Genomic DNA, 25954 nt, shown 5'->3' with positions numbered 1-25954 from the left:
AGGGATGGGATAATGGCTCTGGAGCATTGCTGGAATAAATATATTAGTCTTAAGGGAATAAATATATTATGTCGAAAAATAAAAATAATTTTGAAATTCTAAATTTGTTTTTTCATTGTTAGGCCGAGAACTTTTCAGACCACCCTCGTATAAGGAGAGAGGCGGAGAGCAGATGCATGAAGAATATAAGACTCAGGCCAGAAGAGAGACTAGTATGTTAAGGAAGGCAAAACTGGAATATGAGAAGAGATTGGCACTAAAATCGAAAGAAAATCCTACTGAATTTTTTATCTATGTGGCCAGGAGGAGGAGAAATGGTTGTGAAAAAATGACATTGAGGGAGAAAAATTGGAATAGAGTGACTGATGCAGTGGACATAGTGGATTTGTTCAATGAACACTTTATTGGATATTTCATCCTGGAGAAGTAAGTTTTATTACTAGAGGGATAGGGCAGGTTTAAGTTTTAGAGGTGCAAGAGGAGAGTGTGTTCCAAGTCCTGTGCACTCTGGATTTTAGTAAAGTTAAGGGACTACATGGTATTTCACCATGGGTTTAAGAGAATGTGCTAAAGAACTGACAACTCCTTTGACCTGAATTTTCAATGAAAGCCTGGCTATGGGAAAGGTACCCAAGGAATGGAAGGAAGGTAAGATAGTGCCATTGCATAAGGGTGGTAGCAGACTGGATGTGTCTAATTATACGCCAGTTTGTGTTTCATCATTAGTTGTTAAAATCTTGGAGAAATTAGTGAGGGACCATATACAGCATTTGGAAGATGAGCGTAATGTTATCTGTGAGAGTCACCATGTTTGTTAAGGGGGGGTACTCTTGCTTTAGTAATATGATTGCCTTTGATAATAAAGTGGCAAGAGAAGTTGATGAAGGAAAGGCATATACTGCCGTTTTTTTTTGATTTTGCAAAGGCATTTGATAGGGTGCCACATGATAAGCTGATATTTAGGTTGCAGCACATGGGTTTAAATGTCGGGTTAGTCAACTGCATTCAGGATTGGCTGTCTTCTAGGTATCAGAAAGTTGTGTATGGTTGGGCAATATCAAGGAGGCAGAAGATTAGAAGTGGGATCCCACAGTGCTCAGTACTGGTACCTGTATTGTTTAACCTTTATAACAATGACATTGTCAGTGGATTGCAGGGAGATATTCAGTTTTTTGCAGATGATGTGAAGCTGGGAAGGGTTATTAGTAATAGTGCAGATGTGGCAGCCCTGTAAGAGGATTTGAATAAACTAGATAGCCTGGCAAATGAATGGGAGACTCAGTTTAATGCAGCAAAATGTAAAGTCTTGAAGCTTGGGATATATCGATGGGAGGTTGCATACTCAATTGGAGGAGCTGTACTAGAGGAAGTAGGGGAGACAAGAGATCTGGGGGTGATGATTGATAGAAAACTGAAATTCAGGGAATATATTGCAAAGAAGGTGAAAGTAACCCAGAGAATTGCTGCGATACTGAGAAGTACAGTGACCTGCAGAGAGAAAAGAGTTATCGTTCCATTGTATAAGACACTGATCAGACCACACTTAGACTATTATTTTTAGATTTGGTTCCTAGGATTTGAAGGGGATAAATTAACTGTGGAAAGGATATGGAGGCAGATAACCAAGATGGTTTCATTACTTTACAATTTTAGTTATGAGAATCGGCTGAGGAAATGTGGACTGCAGAGTTTTGTAGATAGAAGAAGGACAGATGATATGATTGAGACTTTTAAGCTGTTGAGAGGTAGTTACAGAGTTGACACTCAGGAGTTCTTTCGCTTGTTGGAACAGTGGGAAGAAGCGATGACAAGGGGTCATCCCTGGAATTTATGAAAGAAAGCTGTAAGCAAGAGGGTGAGGAGTGGTTTCTTTGTATGGAGGGTGGTTGAACCGTGGAATGCATTGCCTGAGGGAGTGGTGAGAGCATGAACGGTCAATCAGTTGAAGTAGTGGTATGAAAGGCTTTGTGTTTCCTAGAAAGGACCTCCCACGATCAGTCTTTTGACTCCATGGAGGCCTGAATAATAATAATAATAATAATAATAATAATATATATGGTTTTGGTTGGATTCAAATGCTGGAATTTTGTTCTCTAATATGTAACATATTTGCATAAAGTTTTAACTCTAATTTTAACTCTAACTTTAACATTAATGAAAATTAGTTTCATATTAACATATATAAAAGATAGGGTTATATGCATTTGTCGATTTTATTATTTGCAGATAGCCATATAAATTTATTTGATGTTTTAAGTGACAGAAAAGTGTGGAAAGTTGCTCTTCAAAACGTTTTGGATATGAATGACTTGACTAGTTCTTCCCTGAAACAGTTGCAGGATTTGGTGAGTTTCCAAAATATTTGTAACTATTTTTGTAAATATCGTACAGAGTTCATTGTCGTTATAAATGCAAGTAAGGTATGAAATCTCTCTCTCTTTCTCATTCAGAAATAAATTATTTATTGTTATGTGACTCCTCCATGGACTTCAGGTATTCATTATAGTGTTGGAAGTTTTTCTGCTTTGTTATACTATAAATTAACGATTCCAAGAAATTATATTCTTGTTTTAATCCTTTATCCAATTGTAAGCGAACAAAGTTTTGCACCTGAAGTATGCATTGGGCAACTCATATATAGAAGCCAATTTGCTCACATCACATGCCTTAATATTCCATAATGCAAAGCACATATCTTTATGGACATGTATAATGCTATGCATTATGGGAAGGGTCACTACCCAGACTGGTTTCAAATATTTATTGAGATTTCATCAGTAGGAGCCATACCCAGAGGTGATACCAAAGTTGAAATAATGCAGAAGGTCATATTTCCATATAAGAGTAGCCAAAAGGTGCCACCTCTTATTATTAAAATACTCTGGATTAGAGATTTTGGAATTTATTCCACTTGTTTATTCTATAAATTAAAGATGTCAAGAAAAGAGGAGTTGTGATAGATACCTTCAAGTTAGTTAGTGGATTCTATCAGATTAATACAGAAGGAATTATAAAAAGAGTGGATGTTAAGGTGAGAAGAATGTTGTAAGTTGTATAAAGATGTATTGAAGAAGGATGTGAGGAGTAGCCCTTTTATGTGGTGAGTTGTTGGTGAATGGAATTCAATTCAGGAATGCTTTGTGAATGCATGTAGTCTAAATAACTCAAGTTCATTTATTATAGACATGTTACAGGTTGAATGGACCTCCCACAACGAGTTTTTTTATTCTATAGAGGTTACTAAATAATAATAATATTGCTTGGCATCATTTACCTCAGTGTGGTACACGTTGATAAAGTACTTATACAATAATTCCACTATATTCTTTCCAATATTCACCCTTCTGCCATGGCTTTTCACTGGTGTAAACCTTCCATAATTATTTTCCTTTTGCCTGCCTTATAGTGGAAGAATTCTCTTGTATTAACCATGGCCTGACCAGCCAAACTCCTCTCATAATGCACATTTTCTTTCTTTACCATGCTCGTCACCTTTGCAGCCTGCACTTTATACTCGTCATGGATTTGATCACCACCAACTGTCTTGTACCTCCTCCATAGTATTTTCTTTTCCAGTTCAGCTTGCTTCATTTCACTATTCATTCATTTCACTCCTACTCTATTTACTTGCTTAACCCCTGATATGCAGTTATACATTGCTTTTGTCAGATACTGCTTTGTGAATTTGCATGCACTGACAACATCTTTTCTGCTCAGCTCATTTACCCAACATATTGATGCTAATTGAGTACATTGCTTCCCATAATCACCAATTTATAATTCCACATATATCCTTTTTTGGCAGTAACCTTTTCTTGTGTCATCATTTCCCAAACAAGTACCTCATGAATATTCTCTGCCTTATTAACATCTATGTCTGTGGTGTTATCACCAAATCCAAAACACTAAAGCTTCTACTAGTTCAGTCACATGCCGCTTAAGACATTTATCTCTCAAAAATTCAATAAACTCACTCCCCTCCTTGCATTCTATATTCTTACAATTAATGTCTCCCATCAAGATTCCTATCCTATCCTGATTTACACTCACACGTAGACCTACACTTTTTATCATGTAGGCATTCGAAACTGAAATCCTACGGAATAGGTTGATTACTCCTTATTCCTGGAGGTATCCTATGACTGTAGCATGTGTTCACGGATTCCAGTTTGCCTGCTTCCGGGATGAAAAAACCTCAGATAAACTGAGGGGGAAAATCCTGCTGCCAACTCCCAAGACCGACTAACTTGGCTAAGAGTGAGGAAGATCCTTGAGCTCCTCATGTCATCGATGGGAATTGAACCCAGGCATTCCTTCCCCAGGCATATGGTTGCGAAGCGCATAGCCACTAGGCTAACCGTGCAGATCCATCAAGATTACCTTCTTTTTACATACTCAACCAATTTCCCAAAGCATATCACAATTAGTATTCTCCACATTCTCTGGCCTATAACAGCACCCTATAAGATATTCTAGACAGTAAATTTCAACTTCCCGCCACACAGATTCAAAATCTGCACATTTACTATCAATTTCCACATTTTATAGACACAATTCATCTGTATCATTAACTGTTCCCTCTGGCGCCCCCCCCCCTCTTTTTCACCTTCCTATACTCCCTGGAAAATTGTATATCCTTCCATTTCTAACCTGACATTACATCATCCTCAGACAACCTAGTTTCACTTATACCAATTATCTTTGGGTAAACTGACTTAATCAACACAACAAATGTAGCTCTCTTATTATGAATACAAATATAACAATATCTGTGTCTTTGAGGCTATTCTCCAAACACCAACATTCTCTACTCTAGCTGTTATTAAACACTTCTCTCTTCAGTCATACCATTCCCTGGAAGTAAAGAAAACGAGATAGGAAATTCTTGGTCTGTTTCTTCCCTTTTACAGTCCACTCCATTATTTCTGTTTGCAGTCCACTGTGCTTCCAGTGGTGTCCAATTAGGCTTTCTTTCTCTTATTGATGTGGGTCTTTAGTGACTGCTCTTCTTGAACCATGTATAGAACTTTTTCATTAGTCCTTATATCCAACTAATTCTCATCATCATTCTCCAGTACCAGAGTTCAAATGTCTTGAATGTTTTGATATCTTGTTTTGCTGAAGTCCAATCTTCATCTTTTTTTTTTAGTTGAATGCTGAGTCCTTTACTAGTAAAAATGTTCTGTTGTAGAATTCCTTTTTGGCCAAGCTTATATCTGATTAGTTAAAGGAATTTACCTGTTATTCATTTCCAGGTTTATATTCATGGGATTTGCTTTTCTTGTTATTAGTAGTTTAGTTTACTTATAATTAATTTTTAGGTTGTACTGTATGAAAATTTCTTCCATCTTTGTTAGGAGTGATTTCAGTTTGTCCTCATTATCAGTGATAACTATCATGAACAAAGTATAGTGCCCTTCAATTGGAAAAGACCTGGGTTCGATTCTTGTCATGATGAGGGGAATCCTTATATCGGCTTTTTCTGTTGAAGAGGAGTTAGCTGAATTCATATGGTGGTAACAGGGTTTTTACTCCTGGAAACTCGGGTTTTTCATCCCATGGTTTTTCAAACAGACAAATCAGTCTTCAGAACACATGCAGTTTACAGACAAAAAATACTGTTGTTGATGATGATTGGTGATAGATGCCATCAATGGTAGCAGTGTCGTAGTTGGAGAATTAAGTAGTACTGGAGAGGATGAGATGTATTTAGCGAAGTAGAGTAGTGTGACCTCCCATGATGAGTCCTTGGACTCCCTAGAGGTGTCACATAATCATAATAATAATAATGATTAGCAAATTATAGCCATCAGTTTTACTTCCACGTATCTTAATTCCTGTTTCTGATAGTTCTATTAATTTATTTATTGCTTCTTCATTGTAGAGATTAAACAGTATTGGAGAAAGAGAATACCTTTGTTTACCATAGCTGTTCGTTGCTTCTGTTTGGACTTCTTGGTACTTGTAGAGATTAAATATGAGTCATCTATCTCTTCAATCCACCAAATCCTTATTCTTACTAGTCAAAAATATCATAACCTTTCTCAAGGTCAAGAAAAGCTATCCGAGTGTTTTTATTCTTCTCAAATCTTTCAATAATTGTTTTAAGAACTAAGATTGCATCTCTTGCCCCTTGTTCTTTCTTGAATCCAAACTGGTAATTGCTAATATATTCTTAAGCCTTATTTGTTAATTTTTTTTTTTTTAATATTTTTGAAGCATGTGATATTAAACTTATTGTTTTATGATATTCACACTTGCTGCATTATTTACTTTAGGAATGGGAATGACAGAATATTGTGTAAAGTCTTTGGGAATGATTCCAGTTTCATATACATTTAATAGAGACATGCATACTAGGCATACTATAATGTTTTATACTATAAATGCTGGTTTCACATGTAAGGGAAAACTAAATAAAATTTATTACTCATATATATTTTGCTCACTTGTCATAAGCTTCATTCAGGGAGAAGGCAAAAGAACTGGTAACAACATTTAAATTATGAATACAAGAACTAGTCATACAGCATGCATATAATATTGCATGTCTCATTCACAGCTGTACAAGTAGGAGGATTAGGATTCAAAACACAATTTAGAACACAATTAGAATTTAGAGAAGCAGATATAGATGTATAATTAATTAACAGCAATCACTTCCCAAAACTTATAAATAAGCATATAGTCTATCCGATTAAGATTATGAGTAGTGTAGGACTTCACGTGAGTCAAAAAATAGACAATTATATTTGAACCTACTTTAGTTTAGCATCTCGGTATGGTGAACTCTATGTCTGGTGTTGACGGCATGAGAAGCAAGGCCTGAACCTTCAGATTCCAAAAATCTTATATAATTTGATGTTCCTGTATTCTATTCTTCGCAGAATGGCTGGTCTGTCATAAGTAGCAAAGATGATAAGAACAGGGTATATGATAAACACCTGGCAAGGATAGAGGTGATAATGTATCTTTGATAGGTGGTAAGAAAGATGGCAACTTCTGGGATGATTCAAAGGTGGTATACAGATTATATCTGCAAAGAGTCTTGCTGTTCATTCAGATGTTCTTTTAAGGTATGGTATGCTGATCCTTTTAACATCAGATTGCATTCTGGGAGAGGGATGATAATTATCAGTTATTCTCTGTATTGGATTTCGCTGTATCCATTAAGTAATAGAGTAAGTTTTATTTTATCTAATTCGTCTAATAGAAGAGACTCAGAAGAACAAATTATGCATTTACTCTGCATAATCTTTTTATAATAACTATTTTTTTTGTAAAGGATGATGATGTAAAGATGTGTGGATTGCCTGTAAATATTTGCCTATAGAGGATGGCTTCCTGTAAACAGAAAATTCAATATCACCAGCAGATGTATTAAATTTATGGTGTATTAAAGTATCCAAAAAGAGAATATTGTTGTTAGATTCACATTCAATAGTGAACTTCATGTGAATATATAAGTACTTAATTTTATCCATAAACTGAAGTAGTTGTTTCAGAGCAAGACCAGATTGCAAAGATGTCTGTCATCCACAAAATGTAGTCAGCTTGAGGAGAAATGGTGTTAGAAATCTGATCCTCTAAATGCTCCATAAAATAATCAGCTTTGGCTGATTATTTTATGGAGCATTTAGAGGATCGACTACCCATCACAGTATCCTCAATCTCTTGAAACAGTTTCTTATACTGAGCATTGATGATAAACTTGAATAATCTAATGATGCCATCAGTGGAGTCTACTTGAAGTCGTATATTTGTAAACAAAAGCTATATTTCAGATCATCATCTTTGAAGATGACAATCTTTAATTTTTCTTTGAAGTCAAAATGATTTTTGATATAAGAGATGTATTTTCAGTAAAGTTTCATAGAAATCTTGAAATATATTTTGCCAAATAATAAGTTAGAAATCCTATGTAAACAACTATTGGATGTAATGGATAACCAGATCTGTATACTTTAGCCAGGCCATAATTATGTGGGGGATGAGCATGATTAATCTGTAACTCCCCATAGGAGAAGAACTTATCATCCACACAGCATATTATTATTATTATTAATATTATTATTATTATTGTTATTACACCCTCCATGAAGTCAGCAGACTCATCTTGGGAGGTTCATTCACCTGACAACATTTATCATATAGAACCTTAAAATCCTTAACACTCCTTGCATTAACAACACACATTCTGGTAATGCATCTATTCACTGACAATTCTCCATGTAAAAGATGTACTCCTCATACCCTCTTCACCAGACTTTTACATAACTTCCAGGGATGCCCTCTGGGTCTTTCGCTATCAAATTCTACTCTTTTTATAATCCCCTCTGGATTAATCTGATGAAATCTTCTCAGTAACTTAAATGTCTATATCATATCACCTCTCTTCATCCTATCCACCAAGTTCTGCAATCCTCATTTATTCAACCTCTCTCCACAGCCAGCATTCCAAATCCCTGATATTGTCTTAGTCACTAGTCTCTGGATCCTCTCCAATGTCTCCATATCACATTGAAAACCAGGTGACCAGATGTGAGCACAATAGTCCAAATTTGGTGTGACCACTTCCTTATCCCTATATGTTTGAGTACTTTTTATCATAGCAGCACTATGATGTGCAACCTTTTGCAACACTAGCAACATGCCCTCAAAACTTCAGTCTACTGTCAACCATCACTCCCAAATGTCTAATCTCATCCACTTCCTGCAGTACAGCACCATCAATATAGTACACAGCCTTATATTTCTGCACTCCAAAATGCAACAATAATATCAATATTAATAATATTGATATTATTGATAGTAGTTTTAATATAACTACAACCTCACTCCTTTGTCCAAGAAAAAAGTCTGTTCAAATCTTTCTGAAAGGAATTAAACATCAACAGTGCTACTTATAATTCTTCCCAACTTTGCATCATCAGCAAATAACTGAAGATCCCCAGTCAGTCCACATGATATATTGTTTACAAACAAGTTAAACAGCAAGGGCTCAAGAACAAAACTCTGGGGCATGCCACTGGTTATCCTCTTTTTTTGACACACTGCTCCATCATACACAACCTGCTGTTATCATTCAGAGAGCCAATCTCTGATCCATCTAACCAATATACTATCTAATATACTTTCTCCATCGCATTCAAACATTTCCTTTGGAATAATACTAACTGGACAACATACTCCAAACCCTGCAAGCCACTCAATAAGGGAGGTCAAGGCCTGATTTTCTTTGAAAACAAAATTCAATCCTTCAGGGTAATCTTTCTCCTGAAGACACTTCATTCCAATCATATTTATGTAACCATCTTCAATTACATCATGAAATCATTCAACAGAGGACTTATACTTTCCACAATCCTCCAAGCTAGTTCTGTGCCCTTACCTCCTAAACTACCTCATTTTTACAGAGACACTCTGCAGCGGTGGAAAAATACAGAACTTACACACACACTGACAGGATCATCAGAGTCAGCTGTACTTACAGAACCACTGTTTTAGAACAGAAACATAAGTCTCACAACTGGCCAACCCTTTCTTTTCCTACATGGAAATGGGCGGGAATAAGAATCATAGGGGACCTCCTGACCCAGACCCTAAAATGGAAAACATTCACATGCCTACCACTGAAAAATCCAAAAACTGAAAAGAAATATAAACAGATGCAAGCTGCTATTATAAAAGCATTTCCAGATATTGCAACACTTCAGGGAATCTGTATTCCTTCTAGAAACTGCTGGGAGCCCACCTTTCATCTGTTGAATTGGATTTAAACGGTATTGATGTGAACACAGATTGATAAGAAAATAACTATTTATTAACTTAAAAGCTAATATTCGCTGGTATAATATCCAGCATCTTCAGAGCACACAAACAAAGTTTGTTACAAATGCAAGACAACCACAATTCGGTATAACAGTGGGGATAGTATAAGTAATTGTCTAAAGTCCTAATATGCACCATCGAAGTTATAAAAAAAAAAAAAAAAAAAAAAAAAAAAACAGTAGTCCAAAGTTTTGAAAATAATATGGTAGTCCTTGAAACTTTTGAAAAATAGTAGTCCAAAGTTTGAAAAAATAAAATTAAAATAAATAAATATTAATTTGGTCTTAGGATGACTGTCTCCCAAATCTTTGGTAGATTTATACAGCCATACTTGTTAAGGTTTGGAGTATGTTTTAAGGCTTCTGTTGATTCCAGGAACAACCTCTCTGACTTGTAGAAGCTTCTGTGCAGTACCTTTGTTTTTTTCCAATTGATCCTGTGTGCTGGGGTATCCAAAGCATGGTCTGCCAGACCCGGCTTGCCATAACGAAAGTGCCATATATATTTTTTGTGTTCACTGAGGCGGATGTCCACAATTCTTCCTGTCTGTCCATAGTAGGCTTGATGACAAGAACAGGGGCAGATAGGAAGAACTGAGGACATCCACCTCAGTGAACACAAAAAATATATCCGGCACTTTCGTTATGGCAAGTCGGGTTTGGTAGACCATGCTTTGGATATCCCAGCACACAGGATCAATTGGAAAAAAACAAAAGTACTGCACAGAAGCTTCTACTAGTCAGAGAGGTTGTTCCTGGAATCAACAGAAGCCTTGAAGCATACTCCAAACCTTAACAAGTATGGCTGTATAAATCTACCAAATATTTGGGAGACAGTCATCCTAAGACCAAAATTAATATTTATTTACTTAAGTATAAAGAGCTAATAAGCTTCATTTCAGCAATGAAAACAATTGCCGAAATGAAGCTTATTAGCTCTTTATACTTAAGTAACTTAATGGTTGCACCTGTTTGGAAAACTCATTCGCAGAGTACATAAGTTCTTTTCGCTATACACTTTGGTATTAGGTCTAGCTACCCACTGATGAAGCCTCAAAAAATCCTGAAACCGGTCTGGGTAGTGACCTCCCTCCATAATGTAATAACAGCATGCATTTCCTAGGAATTGTGTTTTTACATTATGGAAAATACCTAAGAATAGCGATCTGAACTTCCCCCACCTTTGCAACGAGTTGCCCTGGTATTGTACTACGTACTAGGATCACTTGCATTGGCTAACGCTAGTGTCGCCGATACTTTATAGTTTACTATATTCGGCAAGAAACTCTCTGATTTCAATCTTTGAGTTTCTTATTTGGTTTTAAAACTATGTGGGATTTAATATCCCCTTAATTTAAGTAATATTTATTTATTTTAATTTTATTTTTTCAAACTTTGGACTTTTATTTTTCAAAAGTTTCAAGGACTACTATATTTTTTCAAAACTTTGGACTACTGTTTTTTTATTTTTTTTTAATTTTTTAATTTTTTATAACTTAGATGGCACGTATTTGGACTTTAGTCTTGTGTTGCACGCTGCAATTACTTATACTAGCCCCATATATATTACTGTTACACCGAATTGTGGTTGTCTCGCATTTGTAACAAACTTTGTTTGTGTGCTTTGAAGATGCTGGATATAATACCAGTGAAATATTAGCTTTTAAGTTAATAAATAGTTATTTTCTTATCAATCTGTGTTCGTATCAATACCGTTTAAATCCAATTCAACATGTGTGAAGAACAAATAAGCCTATCCACACCTTTCATCTAGTATCACCTGAAGCCTCACTTCCAATTCTTCCTTCTAACTAGAAGAAAATATACCACTTCCTTATGTCAATGCCTCTAACTTTGCCCTTCGTATATTCATCCTTAACCCTCTCATCTACAAAGCTGCACATGCCACCCAGTTTTCAGTGAGATCTTCCATATAAATCAAAATGTGCCAAACCAGATTCTGACATACAGTGGAGGCTATGGCATAACATCTTGCCAATTGCTACTGAGCTCTACAAATTTCAACTTAGAGAATCAGATCTGTGTCTCTTCTATGGTGCAGGTACTTTGGAACACACATATCTGACCTGTCCTGCAAGCAAAGCAATGATCACCTATGCCCTGAATACTGCCTCTAGCACCTGTAACTACGCACACAGCCAAGAAGACTACTGGAATTTAGTCTGTACAGAAGAGAATAGACACAGAATATGCAATTTACTTTTCATCTGTGCTAAGGCTGTCATCTACAGCTTCTACCCTAAGCACACAAGAAATAACTAGCACCCACCCATCACCAAATTGGCACAAACCTTCATGTGTAGCCTACATCAAAAACTGCAAAGCAGACTTTCACTGGAACTTGATTATTACAAAGAAACAAGAACTGTCACGAAATTCATAGAGGAGCGGAATCCAACTTGTATCCTGTTCTGGATTGCCAATGACAATACACTTCAACTGAAGATAACTAAGAGTGCTACTGAACTATAATTTTGACTGTTTTACTAAAAAGACAAATCCTCTCTACCACTCATGTATCGTTTGCCTCATTTATATTATATCCGAAAGGAAAATCCTTTTTTTCTCTGTAATAGATATTCTTATGATATGTAAATGGTCTTTTTGTTGCCTATCTTCCAATCTATATTTTATCAAGTTAAATAAAAAAATTCCTATTCTCTGCAGCCTGTACACCAACTTTTCTTGTGGTAATCTACCAAAAGCTTTTGTAAAGTTCAAGAATATCATTGTATATGAGTGTATAATCTTCACTTATCTAATACACTCTTTACTTTATCATAAAATGCAAGCAAATTACTAAAACAAGACTTACCCTTACAGATCCATGCTGACCATCATAAAGAATGCTATGTCCATCAACCCAATCCTGTATTCTATTCCTTACCAATCTCTCCAACATCTTGACCACAACCACAGTTATACAGACCGTCCTGTAGTTGGAGACGTCTGTCTCCAACTACAGGCCGGACAGGAGGTACAGGAAATAGTACCATTCCACAAGCATGGTACATGCTTGTGGAATGGTACTATTTTGCCTTCTTTCCACTCCTTAGGAAACCTACTCACTGCAAGACTTTCATTAAATAACCAGGTCAGCAAATGTGGTGCACATTCCTTAAGAATACGTGCTGTTATATCATCCATTCCCACAGACTTATTAACATCCAATCCAACCAACACGTGATACACACCTCTGATTCTTCCTCTCTTTTATATATTGCACAGCATCATTTACACTAGTATGATATACACCGATAAACCATATCGGTGTATATCCTATCATTGTGGTTGTTCCTAGTTATTATATATACATCTTTCATACTGTGCCGTATATGCATTCAGTTTCTCTGTAGTAGCTGCCATTCATTTGACAACATATTCTACTCGCTCTCCACTTATAATGTCTACCTTACACTTTTCATATCTTTATACTATTTCTAGGAATGACCTCTTGTTCTTGATGTGATGATCACATTTTGTCTACATATGAAAGCTTTTTGTTATAAATATATGAAAATGAAAGCTTTTTGTTATAAATATATGAAAGAATGCATTGCCAAAATGCATTGTGAATACTAAATCCATCATCATCATCATTTCAGGGATTTAGTCCCAGTTGCCTGTTGTGGTTTCTTTCCATATTTTTCTTGGTTGTCCCTGGCTTCTGTATCCTCCAACTGGGTGGTATCGGAGTATTTTTTTGGGTGGTCTTGAACTGTCCATTCTTTTGATATGTTCAATCCACTTCTTTCGGTATTCATATATTTTGTCCAATACAGAGCCTATTTTTAGTTCTTTATGTATTTCTGTGCTTCTTCTTCTTTTGTCCCAGAGTATAGCCTGCTGTCCTTTGCAGGAATTTGGCAAGACCAAAAGAAGGTCTTGCCAAAACTTTATAAACTCTTATTCTTGTATGCTTTTGAACTTGGTTAGGTTTGAAAACATTATTGAACATTCCTGTTATCTTTAGAAAATTTGAAATTTTGATGTCATTGTCATCGTTTGAATATGATACAGCATATCCAAGGTATTTGAGTTAATTTGTTCTGAAATTTTATTTTCAATCATAATTTTACTTCTGATTGGAAATGGTCCTTTAAAAGCCATGATTTTTGTTTTGTCTGTTGATATTTACATTCCAAATTTTTTTACACTTATGTTTAAGGCATATATTGATTTTTAGAGTTCATCTTTACTTCTTGCTATGGTTATTTGGTCATCTGCAAACAAAATGGTATTAAGTATAGATCCATGATCCAATTTAAATGCTAGTTTTATATCTTCCTTCCATTTCTTTATAAATTCATCTATATAGATATTAAATAACAGTGAAGACATTGGACATCCTTGACGGATCCCTCTATTTATTGCTTTCCATTCTGTAACTTTTTCATCAATTCTTACAGTTATTTGGTTGTTCCGATACATGTTATTTATTGCAGCAAGCAGATGATTTGGAATGTTTAGATTCTTGAGTTTGTCCACAGTTTGTTCCTTAAGACTGTCAAAGGCTTTCTAGTAGTCTACAAATGCTATGTGTGTGTGTGTGTGTGTGTGTGCATGTGCGCGTGCGTGCATGTTTCTATGTTGTATTCATAATGTTTTTCTAAATCCATGAATGAATATGACATTCACAGTGATAGTTGCAGTGAGTCTGTTGACTCAACAGAGGTTTGTTAATAATAAAAAAAAAGAGAAACAATACATTTACGACACTATTTTCTCATAAGATTTCTAAAATAATGATATAATATTGTTAGTTGCTAAGGGCAATACTTTATAAATGAATGAGATAATTAATAAGAATGATTTGTTTTCCTGATTGGTAAACCATGAAAAGTACTTTTCTGTTTAATTAAAGATACATTTTACAATAGTTATAATTATTTACTATTATTTTGTACATTCACAGTATCATTATAATTAATTTTGCAGACTGAATTTTTCCAGCAGTATCCCTCTGGCCTTCATGATATTTGTACAGATATGTTACAAAAGGTATCAATGAATGGTGGTAACTATGAACAGTGGTTCAAAGATGGTGTGCAGATATTTTGTAAGAAATCACCAAATCAATGGAAAGATGAAATTAAATCAAAATACAAAACAGACTATGATAAACCTTTTGAAGTGATTTCTTCTATGGTAAGTTCAATGGCATTTTTTAAATTGCTATCGGTACATTATAAAATTGAAGTAGAAATGTGTTATTTGTTATGTTGTGGTGAAAAACAGTGAAATTAACAAAGTAAGCAATAATGATAACAAAAATCACAGTGCAATTAATGGTAAGGTGGCAAGCGGGCTTGATGGCGAACAAGTGTGTGATTGGCATTAAAATAGTGAGAGTAAATGATAGTGAAGAAAAGGTTGCAAGATTTGAATGCTCAGTTGGTGAAGTTGAGGCAAGAATGGACAAATGCAAAGTGAAATGAAGACAATTACAGATATGTATTGAAGAAGACATAAACAAATGAAGTCGTTATGGAAAAGATAATCAAAAACCCATCATTAGCATTGTACAGGGATTCGATTATTAGAGGTGTGGTAAACAAGAAGATGCACAAGGCTTGTTTTCCAGGAAATAAAATGAATAGAGTGATTGCATATGAGGAGTAAGCAAGCAAAGGAGTCGATACTGGTAGTAGGGACAAATGACTTCACTGGAACAAGGAGAATGTAAGATTGGATATGAGGAGGTTGTTGAGAAGGATAAATGATAATAATGTGATAGGAGAGGGTGTTATCAGGTATGACAGTGATGAGATGAGACAGAGAGCAAATATTATAATTGATATGTTAGCAAAATGTGTGAAGAGAAAGGAGTGTAGTTTATTAATGTGTGGAATGAGCTTGAAGAAAGAAATGAACTTTATAAGAGTGATGGACTACATTTGAATGGTTCTGGTGTGAGTCATTTGGAGAGACTGTGGCTGGAAGGAGGAGTAATGAGTGCAGAGAATGAATTTGAGCAAGCAATAAGCGATATGAAATAGTGGAATAGTAATGAAGGAAAGATTGAAGCAGTGCTTATGAATGAAGAAGAAGTGGGTAGCATGAGTTTAGAGAATGAGAGAACAAGTGCACAAGAGAAACAATGAAACAGGAAGACACAGGGTGGGCAGGGGAATGCAGCATGAGAAAAGTTGATGCTCAAAAAGGAAATGTGTGTGTGTGGGCGGGGGGGACAATAAAGGAATAGGATGGCTTGGGATGTAAGGAAAACAGTTGGATTTCAAGAGGGTTCTGGGAAGTAAGGAGAAAAAAAAATGGCTCGAGGAAAGTATGGAGAAGTCACATCTAAGTGGTATCATTGAAACTTATAGATCCAGGAATGAGCTGTAATGTTTGTATATGAATGCTTGAAGTATTAGAAATGAACTAGATGCATTGATTAAGTTTGTTCATCCAAATATTGTTTGAATGAGTCAGACATGGTTGGATGAAGATGACATCCTGAGAGGAATAGAGATGAAAGACTATGATAAATTTTATAAAGATAGAAAAGATAAACAGGGAGGTGGAGATACTATTGAAGATAGAAAAAAAGTCATGTCTGTACAAGATAGAGATTATTATTATTATTATTACCCCAGGAGCTCATGGAGTAAAAGACTCATCTGGGAGGTCCTTTTATGACACACACACATCTCATCATACCATCTCTTAAACACACTCAAACTCCTTGCAGACAACACACTCTCAGGCAAGGCATTCCAATCATTCACAACTCTTCATGAAAAAAACCTGCCTCTCACTCCCCTACTCACACCCTCTTTATACAGTTTCCATGGATGACCTCTGGTTCTCCCCTGATCTCCCACTATTCTCTGTAGAACTTCTCCACCATTGATCTTATAACAACCCCTTACCAACTTGTAGGTCTCTGTCATATCTCCCCTCTTCCTCCTGTCCACCAGACTGCAAATTACATCTTCTCAATCGGTCCTCATACTCAACATTCCAGAGGTCAGAAACTACCTTAGTCAGTTGCCTTTGGACCCTTTTTAACATCTCTTCATCCTTCTGAAAACCAGGTGAGCAAATCTGGGCACAATAGTCCATGTGTGGCATAATCAAAGCCTTATACAACGGAACAAGAATCTCCCTACTTCTACAAGTCAGAGTCCTCCGCTTCATTCTCAGAAGCCTTTGTGTTGTCTTCACAGTTTTGGCGATGTGTCCCCTAAATTTTAGATCCTTATCCACTATCATCCCCAGATCTCTTATTTCCTCTACTTTCAACAATATATTCTCACCAAGCATAAATTCTGCATCCCATCTTTGTTTTCCAAATTTTAAAACCTTACATTTTGCAACATTGAACTCACATCTCCATTTCCGTGCCCAATCACTCAATTTATTGAAGTCTTCTTGCAAGGCCACAACATCTTCACTATTCTTTATGGTTTGTCCCAACTTTGCATCATCTGCAAACAACTGAATATCTCCATCCAAATCTTTGCCAATATCATTAATACACAAGTTAAACAGTAATGGCCCTAAAACAGACACCTGAGGCACTCCACTAGTGACTTTTCTTTTCCTGGATATTGCACCCCCATACACAACTTGTTGATACTTATCAGATAGCCAGTCTCCAATCCAATGCACTAATCTAATATCCAACCCCATCTGCTCTAGTTTGACTGTCAACTTATCATGAGGTACTCTATCAAAAGCCTTTGCGAAATCCAAGTATATTACTGTGTATCCTTCTCCTCTGTCCAAGAAAGCAGTCACTTTTTTGTAATAAGTAAGTAGATTACTAAAACATGACCTCCCTTTAGCAAATCCATGCTGTCCATCAAAGATAATACCATTGTTGTCAACCCAACTCTGGATCCTAGTTCTCACAAGCTTCTCGAACAACTTAACCACAACACCTGACACACAGATAGGCCTATAGTTTGATGCTTGAGTTCGATCACCTCCTTTATGAAGTGGCACAATCTTGCCCTCCTTCCACTCCTTAGGAACTTGACCAAGTGCAAGACTCTTATTAAAAAAATATGTCAAGGCAGGTGTGTGTCAACTCTCTGGCACATTCCTTCAGAATACGCGGTGATATATTATCAAGTCCTACAGCCTTATTTACATCTAGTTTACTGAAATCCCCAAACACCTCTTGGTCACTTTCAGTTAGTCTCACCTCCTCATCATCAACTGCTCTCAATCTCTCCATAAAGTCACGTTTACAAAATTGAAAGATCTTTATGAACTGCTCATTATGTATCTCCACCACACATTCTGCAACAGCTGTCTTTATACCATTTTCTCCAATCAGTGTCATCCTTCCATAATCATTCTTTCTTTTGCTGGCTACATATCGAAAGAACTCCTTAGGATTCTTTTTGGCTTCATTAGCTTACTGCTGTTCACACCTCACTTTAGCTACCCTCACCAACCAAGTCATCTGCCTTGCCTGTTCTTTGTAGTCCTCATGGAATTGGTTATTTCCACTTCTCCTATGCTGCCTCCACAATGCCCTTTTTCTCAGTATCGCATGCTTAATCTCTTTATTCATCCATCTCACACCTACCTTATTTAACCTTCTCACCCTTGGATTACACATTTTTAGACATTGCATCTATTAGATATTTTTTGAAAATCCCCTAAGCTGCATTGATCTCTTTTCCAGCTAACTCCTCATTCCATACACCCGCAAGCTGTCTCCTGAGCTCTTCATAATCACTCCCCCCATCCCTTGTAGTTCCACATATATCCTTTTCTCACAGGGGTCCTCACACTTGGAAAATAGTGGTAGTGGTATTGATGGAATATAGTGTGAAATAGAGGTGAATAGACAGTGAAATAGTTCTTTGAATGTTGCTATAGACCAATAATGTGGAGAGTAGTGACAAGGAACTGTATAAAAAATTACCAAAGCATTAGCAAATTATGGGTAATTTTAATTACTGGATTATAGATTAGGAAGAGGGTATAAAGCATCCAGAAGTAAAGAAAATTACTTTCTTGCATTCTTGAAGGACAACTACCTCAGGCAGTAACAGAGGACAAATGAGAATTGAGGATCTTAGATTTTATCATCTTATCAGAGAATGTTATTATGAATGAGGTGTCAAATCTCCCTGCAGTCGGTGAGAGCTACCAGGAAGTGATTACCTGAGTGGTTGCCAACCATGTGAGGACCTCAATAATCAAAGAGTATATATGTAACTAAAAGGCTGACGATTACGATCGGTGTAAAGAAATTCGATGCTGTTTGTGTGATATTCAAGAACTATATACTAAAAGAAATGTTTAAATGTGTTCCAAAGGTTAGAAGGTTAAATAGGTAGGTTTGAAATGGATGAATGAAGAGATTAAGCATGCAATACAGAGAAAAAAGGTAATATGGAGGCAACATAAGAGGAGTGGTAATAATCAATTCCATGAAAAATACAAAGAAGAGGCAAGGAGGATGATGGTTTGTAAGGGTAGAAAAAGTTCAGTATTAGCAGCAGTTAGTGATGAAGCCAAAAAAAAAAGAAAACTTTGGGAGTTCTTTTGATATGTAGGCTGGAAAAAAAAAATAATGATTTTGGTACGATAGCATTGATTGCAGAAAATGGTATAAGAATAACTGTTGCAGAGGATATAGTTCAGATATTTAATGAGCAGTTCATAAACGTCTTTCATCCTTATGAATGACATCATGAAGAGTTTGAGAGTGGTGGATGATGAAGAGAGACTAATAGTAAATGAGGAAGAGGTTTATGGGGAATTAATAAAGCTGTGGGACATGATTGCATATTACCACATATTTTGAATATATGTACCAATCAATTGACAACTGTCTTGACATATTTGTTTAATATGAGTTTTACATTGCGTCAAGTTCCAATGGAATGGAAGGAAGTCAAGAAACTACTGCTTCATAATGGAGGTAACAGAATTCAAGCATCAAATTATAGCGTGTCAGATGTTGTGGTCAAATGTTGGAAAGGCTGGTGAGGATCAGGATCCACAATTGGGTTGACAACAGTGGTATTATCTTTGATGGAACTTCACAGATTTGCTAATGGTAGGTCATGTTTTAGTCATCTACTTACTTATTACAATAAGGTGACAGCAGCATTGGATGCAGGAGATGGATACACAGTAGTATACTTAGACTTTGCAAAGCTTTTGATGGATTACAGCATGATATGTTGATAGACAAACTAGAGCAGATAGGGTTGCATATTAGACTAGTGCACTAGTGTCAACAAGTTCTGCATGGGGAAGTGATATCCTAGAAGAGGATTAACTAGTGGTGTGCCTCAGAGGGCTGTTTTAGGGCCATTGCTGTTTAACCTGTATGTTAATGGTATTGGTGAAGATTTGAATGGGGATACACAGCTGTCTACAGAAGATAAAGTTGGAGGAGCGAACTATGAGGATCAGAGCAGAGCAGATATAGTGGCCTTACAAGAAGACTTGAATAAATTGAGTGAATGGGCATGAGAGTGGGGATACCAGTTCAGTGTTGTGAAATGTAAGGTCAAAACTTTGGAAGATAAAGATGGGATATAGAATTTAATCTTGATGGAATATATCATTGAAAGTGGTGGAAATAAGAGATCTTGGGGTGATGGTCGATAAAGATCTGAAATTTAGGGGTCCTATTGCCAAAATTGTCTGGACAACACAAATTCTGACAAACTCTGGCGTGTTGAATATTAACCCAGGGTTGGTGAGGTGGGAAAATGTAACAAAAATGGTAAGGTGAGGTACCACAGACCTACTAAAATAATGTAGTGTATTATAGAAATCCATATCTTTTTTAATCAATATTAGATTACATATTGTTTAAGTGTCCTGCAATTTTACAGTATAAAAATTCAGATCCACAAAATTAACTCATGGTTACTGGCTAATTCTAAATAAATTTCACTATCATCATCTTCGCTAAATGGCTCCTCATCTGTCAAAGCATCGTCTATAAGTTGATGTAACCTCTGTTCTTCCTGATCTTAACTCATCTAGTAAAAAAAAAAGATATTATTCTCAAAATGCGATGTAAATATTTACAAAAACTTATTTGCTTATAGTTGGTATGTAAAAATAAGAAGACACAGCAGTAACGATAATATTTTAGTAGAATATACATGAAAACAACTTATGTTTCGGAAGTAAATATAGTCACACTTTTGGTAAGGTGGGGTCTGGTGGACTCTAGCACACTTTACACCTCTGCACACTAAACTTGCTTGTGCACAACTGCCTGTCGTCTATGGCATCGAGTAGTGGGTTACGGGAAGCTATACTGAGGCATGACTCTGCCACTCATTGTTGAAAAGTTATAGTCAATTTAAAATCTTTGGGCTCTGTGACACCCTACCTTACTAATGCCAGGTGAAGAAAGGTTGAGACAATGCAGTTTGCAGAGTCTAGTGGATAGGAGGAAGAAGTGTGATTTTATATTATACAGGCATAAAGTTGGTAAAGGGTTGTTATAGAGTTAATGTTGAAGAGGATTTTCTTAAAATGTTGGGAGATTGGGGTAGAACAGGAGGTAATCCATGGAAGCTGTATAAGGAGGGTGCGAGAAAGAGCCTGTGTAGCTCAGTGGAAGTGGTGTTTGCATTCCTCAGTACTAAATGAGCGTTGCAAGTTTGATTCTAGTCGCCTAGTAGAGGAACTGTTTCAAAGCATTTTTTTCTGGCCTGGTTGGCCAAGTGGGTAGCGTATCTACTCTCTAACCAAAAGTCTGCAGGTTCGAATCCTGCCATGGGCATGGGTGTTTGTCTGTGGAAATACTAGTGGTGGTGGTGGTGGTGGTGGGTGGTAGATGGCTTTGGTGTAGTTGGTGAATTGAGTGGTGGAGAGAGAGTTGTAGAGTAAGTGCCCTCCCTCGATGAGTCTTTGGACTCCCTGGAGGTGTCACAAAATAATAATAATGATGATGATGATGATGCAGAGGACAACTGACTTGTAGAAGGAAGGAGATTGTGGTTCCATTTTATAAGGTCCTGATTAGGCTACATGCAGACTACTGTGCACAGATTTCGTCATCTGGTTTTGAAAAGGATGAATAGATGTTGCTGTGGATCCAGAGGCAATTGTCCAAAATATTTTCTTATCTCTGGAATGTTGAATATTAAGAAAGATTGAGACAATGCAATTTGCAGAATCTAGTGGATAGGAGGAATTGGGATGATTTCATATAATACAGACATTAAGTTGGTAAGGGGGTTGTTATAGGGTTAACGTTGAAGAGTTTGTTTATAAAATGGTGGGAGATTGGGGTAAAACAAGAGGTAATCCCTAGAAGCTGTATAAGGAGGATGCGAGCAAGGGAGTGATTAGTAGGTTTTTTGTGTGAATTGTGAATGATCGTAATGCCACGCCTCAGAGTGTGGTGTCTGTAGAGAATTTGAATGTGTTTAAGGCATGGTTGGCTTAAACATATGGATGAGATGTGTGTATGACAAAAGTGACCTCCTAGATGAGTCTTTGACTTGATGGGGCCTTAGAATAACAATAATAATAATAAACGATTTTATTGAAATAACTGATTTTCTTCGAACAATGATTGTAAAATAGTGAATCTATACATATATGTGATATCTGAAATATCCTGATCCATGCCCAAGTCTCAATAGCCTGAGACTTCAAATAATATCCTTCACTTGCTATCCATTTTTCTTTTTGCATTTTTTTATTGCACTTCTCTCACTCATAGGCTATTTTTTAGATGTCTTGTATAGCGTAGAAGAACTATGATTTGCTTCACTTTAGTGCCTTATAGTCAATTTTGATTTTGTATTGAAAATGACTATAAATCACTTGGAGTGAGATTGTATGGTAGGCACTGTACAAGCTCTCTATCTGTGGTCGAAACCTTTAGGTTGCTATTACAAGTTACTGTCACCAAATACTGGTGTGGCTGTTCATTATCTCAAAGGCAAAAACACTACACCATCACTCACTCTGGTATTCTTTACTGAATTGAATGACCTACCAAAATTATCTCTGCATAATAGTTTCCATCACTTGCTTTCTGAGATTTGTACTGAAGAATCATATACATTTTGAAATCAGAAACCAATATCAGCTTCACTTTTCCTGATGAAAGTACTGTGTGAAATGTAATATGCGAAATTTTTATTATATTTTAAAACACATGACTTCTCTTCAGGTACCAGTTTATATGATCCCTTTACTTTTTTCAGTATTTCCTCTACTCATAAGAAGAGGAAAGTATCTTTTTGAAGTATCTTTGTGACCAGGCTACTTGTATATCTGGTTAGCCATATGCAGTCTTCTGTGAGGAAAGGATATATGTGGAAGTACAAGGCTGGTGATTATGACAAGCTTAGGAGACAGCTTGGAGCTATAACATGGAATAAGGAGTTGACTGGTGAGAAAATAAATGCTGCTTTGGAACTGACAAAGAAATACATAGCAGCATCAATGTGTGAATGAGTTTCAAAGGTCAAAAGGTTTAACATGGATGAATGAGTTTCAAAGGTCAAAAGGTTTAAAATGGATGAATGAGGGTCTTAAACATGAAATCTGTAAGAAGTCACTTTGGAGGCAGTACAAGATGAATAATTGTAATAATCAGCTACATTAAGTTTATAAAGAACAAGTCAAGAGAGTGACTCAGTAAGTGCAGTATGAGCAGAAGTTAGCAAATCAGAAAGAAAAACCCTGGATAGTTTTTTAAAAATGTGGCAAGTATCAGGAAGAATGATTATGGTGAGATGATGTTAATGGATGAAAATGTTAGATTGGTAACTGCTGCAGAAGACTGAACAATTTATAAAGGTGTTTCATCCTCATTATGGTGAAATCATGTGAAACTTAAGTTTTGCAAATGAAAAAGTTTTGCGCAAGATGGGTGCTGCGCTTGCTCACAGCAGATCAAAAATTCACTTGCATGAAAATCTCCGAACAGTGCTTGGAGCGTTTTAACAAGAATAAAACTGATTTTGTGCATCGATTTATTACTATGGATGAGACTTGGATTCATCATTCCACACCAGGATCCAAACAGCAGTCAAAACAGTGGACAGAAGCCGGTTGTTCAGCACCAAAGAAGACAAAGTCAGTTCCATCAACAGGAAAGGTCATGGCATCAGTGTTTTGGGATGCTAAAGCCATTTGGTTTATTAATTATCTTGAAAAGTTAAAACAATAACCGGGGAATATTGTTCCGATCTTTTAACAAGACTAGACAAAAAAATTCGTGAGAAAAGACCCAGTTTGCAGAAGAAAAAAAATCACCTTTCATCAGGAATGCACCTGCCCACAGAGGTGTTTTGGCAATGGGAAAATTAAGGGATCTGCACATGAATTGTTGGAACATCCACCTTATTCCCCAATTTTGCTCCCTCTGACTTCTATCTCTTCCCAAAGCTAAAACTCTTCCTCACTGGTCTGCGTTTTTCTTTGAATCAAGAGGTGATTGCAGCTGTAGAGGAGTATTATCCCATCCCTGTAGTGGTTATCATACTGAGAACCACTACAGGGATGGGATAATGGCACTGCAGCATTGCTGGAATAAATGTATTAGTCTTAAGGGAGTTTATGCTGAAAAATAAACATAATTGTGAAATTATAAATTTGTTTTTTCATTGTTAGGCTGAGAACTTTTCAGACCACCCTCGTAAAGCACAGTTGGATATGTATCATCATGTTTGAAGCTATCTCTTTATTTTTGTTTATTTATTTATTTCTCTAGTCTCATGCAGATGAACAACCAAAAAAAAACCTGTTGAAAACTAAAATCCAGAGATCACTAGTATCCAGGTGGTTAGTTTTTTCTAACTGCCTGGGTTAGGTTATGTTAGGACAGATAAAATTCTGTCTATAAGAATAGACAGAATTTTATCTTTTGCCCTTGCAAATGTTACATAGTGTGAGTGGTTTTACACCAAGCCAAAATTTTGGTATTGCCTAGAATGTTTCTTTGTAAAAAAATCATCAGAACATTATAATGTTTCATTACATTATAATATTGTAATGCATTTGTATTTCGTATTGCCTGTTTTCAAAGACATGTTTTTTCTCAACTTGCTATAAATGATATTTTAACTCATTAATTATAAAAATTAAAATTCTCTTCCTATTGCTGATAGGTGACAGTATGAAGGAAACTACATACACTCCAAGATATGCTAGGAGATTAAGTTTATCCTTAGTAGAGCAGACCAGATGTGGTAATTTAACATGTGTGTTGAATATGGTACAAAGGTCATATTTTATTAGTACTTTGGCTATCTTTTCAGATGTACCTCAGACATAGAGAGCTGGAATTGTGGTGTTTTGTATTTGTGTGTTTGAGGAGGGGTAAGTAGGAGGCCCATGTAGTATTTTATCTGCTTTGTAAGAGCTGTTTCTGTGTTACTGTGATAAAAGAATCCAAAGTATCTTGCCCATGGTGGCCAAATGACAAACACATCATCATCTACAAAGCATAACCACACTAAGGGCTTGTAATGAGGTAAGTAATTTGCTTTCAAAGTGTTCCATACAAAAGTTAGCTAAAGTGCGGATTGTGGGTGGGGGAAACCCATTGCAGTATTAATCTCTTTGTAGATTTTTCCTTCCCAAGTAAATGCCTAAAGCCATTGGCCAGGAAAGTATGGTGAAGATATTTAAATTCTGTGGTAAGAGTTGCATCATTAGAACAAATAGCTCTAACTCTGTGTAAGTACTTTTGGAATACCATACTATTGAGCTGGATGATGACGATGATGTGATTGTTATACAGATATCTTCTTGTTTGTGTGTTTGCTTTCTATAAATGGAAAAATATAGTGAACCATCTGAAAGGCAGGTGACTAATGTGTCAAGAAAAGGCAAACTGTTATTAGATTCTTTGTTGTACTATGAAGTGATGAATTTGAAGTGGGAAAATGGTCAATGGATTCTAGGAGTGGTATGATAAACTTTGTCTTTCCTAAAAGCGACCTCCCCCGATGAGTCTTTTGACTCCACGGACAAGAAGCCATCCCTGGACGTTACGAAAGGAGGCTGTGCACAAGAGGGTGAGGAGTGGTTTCTTTGCGTGGAGGGTGGTTGAACCTTGGAATGCATTGCCTGAGAGAGAGTGGTTGGAGTGAGAATGGTCAATGGGTTCAAAGAGTGGTATGATAAACTTTCTG

General features: G+C 36.3%; 1 protein-coding gene across 1 annotated transcript in view; it reads left to right on the top strand.

Moving 5' to 3' along the window:
* LOC150103058 (uncharacterized) overlaps positions 1–25954 on the top strand; it is a 209434-nt gene that overhangs the window by 19466 nt on the left and 164014 nt on the right. The window contains exons 4-5 of the mRNA XM_090398069.1: positions 2227–2345; positions 14790–14999. Of these exons, the coding sequence (XP_090254195.1) occupies positions 2227–2345; positions 14790–14999 (329 nt within the window). The remainder of the gene's footprint in view (positions 1–2226; positions 2346–14789; positions 15000–25954) is intronic.

Source organism: Typopeltis vanoorti, chromosome 9 (genome assembly GCF_054136105.1).
Source record: "Typopeltis vanoorti isolate ZY-2024b chromosome 9, IOZ_Tvanoo_1.0, whole genome shotgun sequence".
NCBI classification, from domain to species: domain Eukaryota; kingdom Metazoa; phylum Arthropoda; class Arachnida; order Uropygi; family Thelyphonidae; genus Typopeltis; species Typopeltis vanoorti.
Note: the sequence above shows the minus strand (reverse complement) of the source record. Positions and strands in the feature narration are given on the sequence as shown.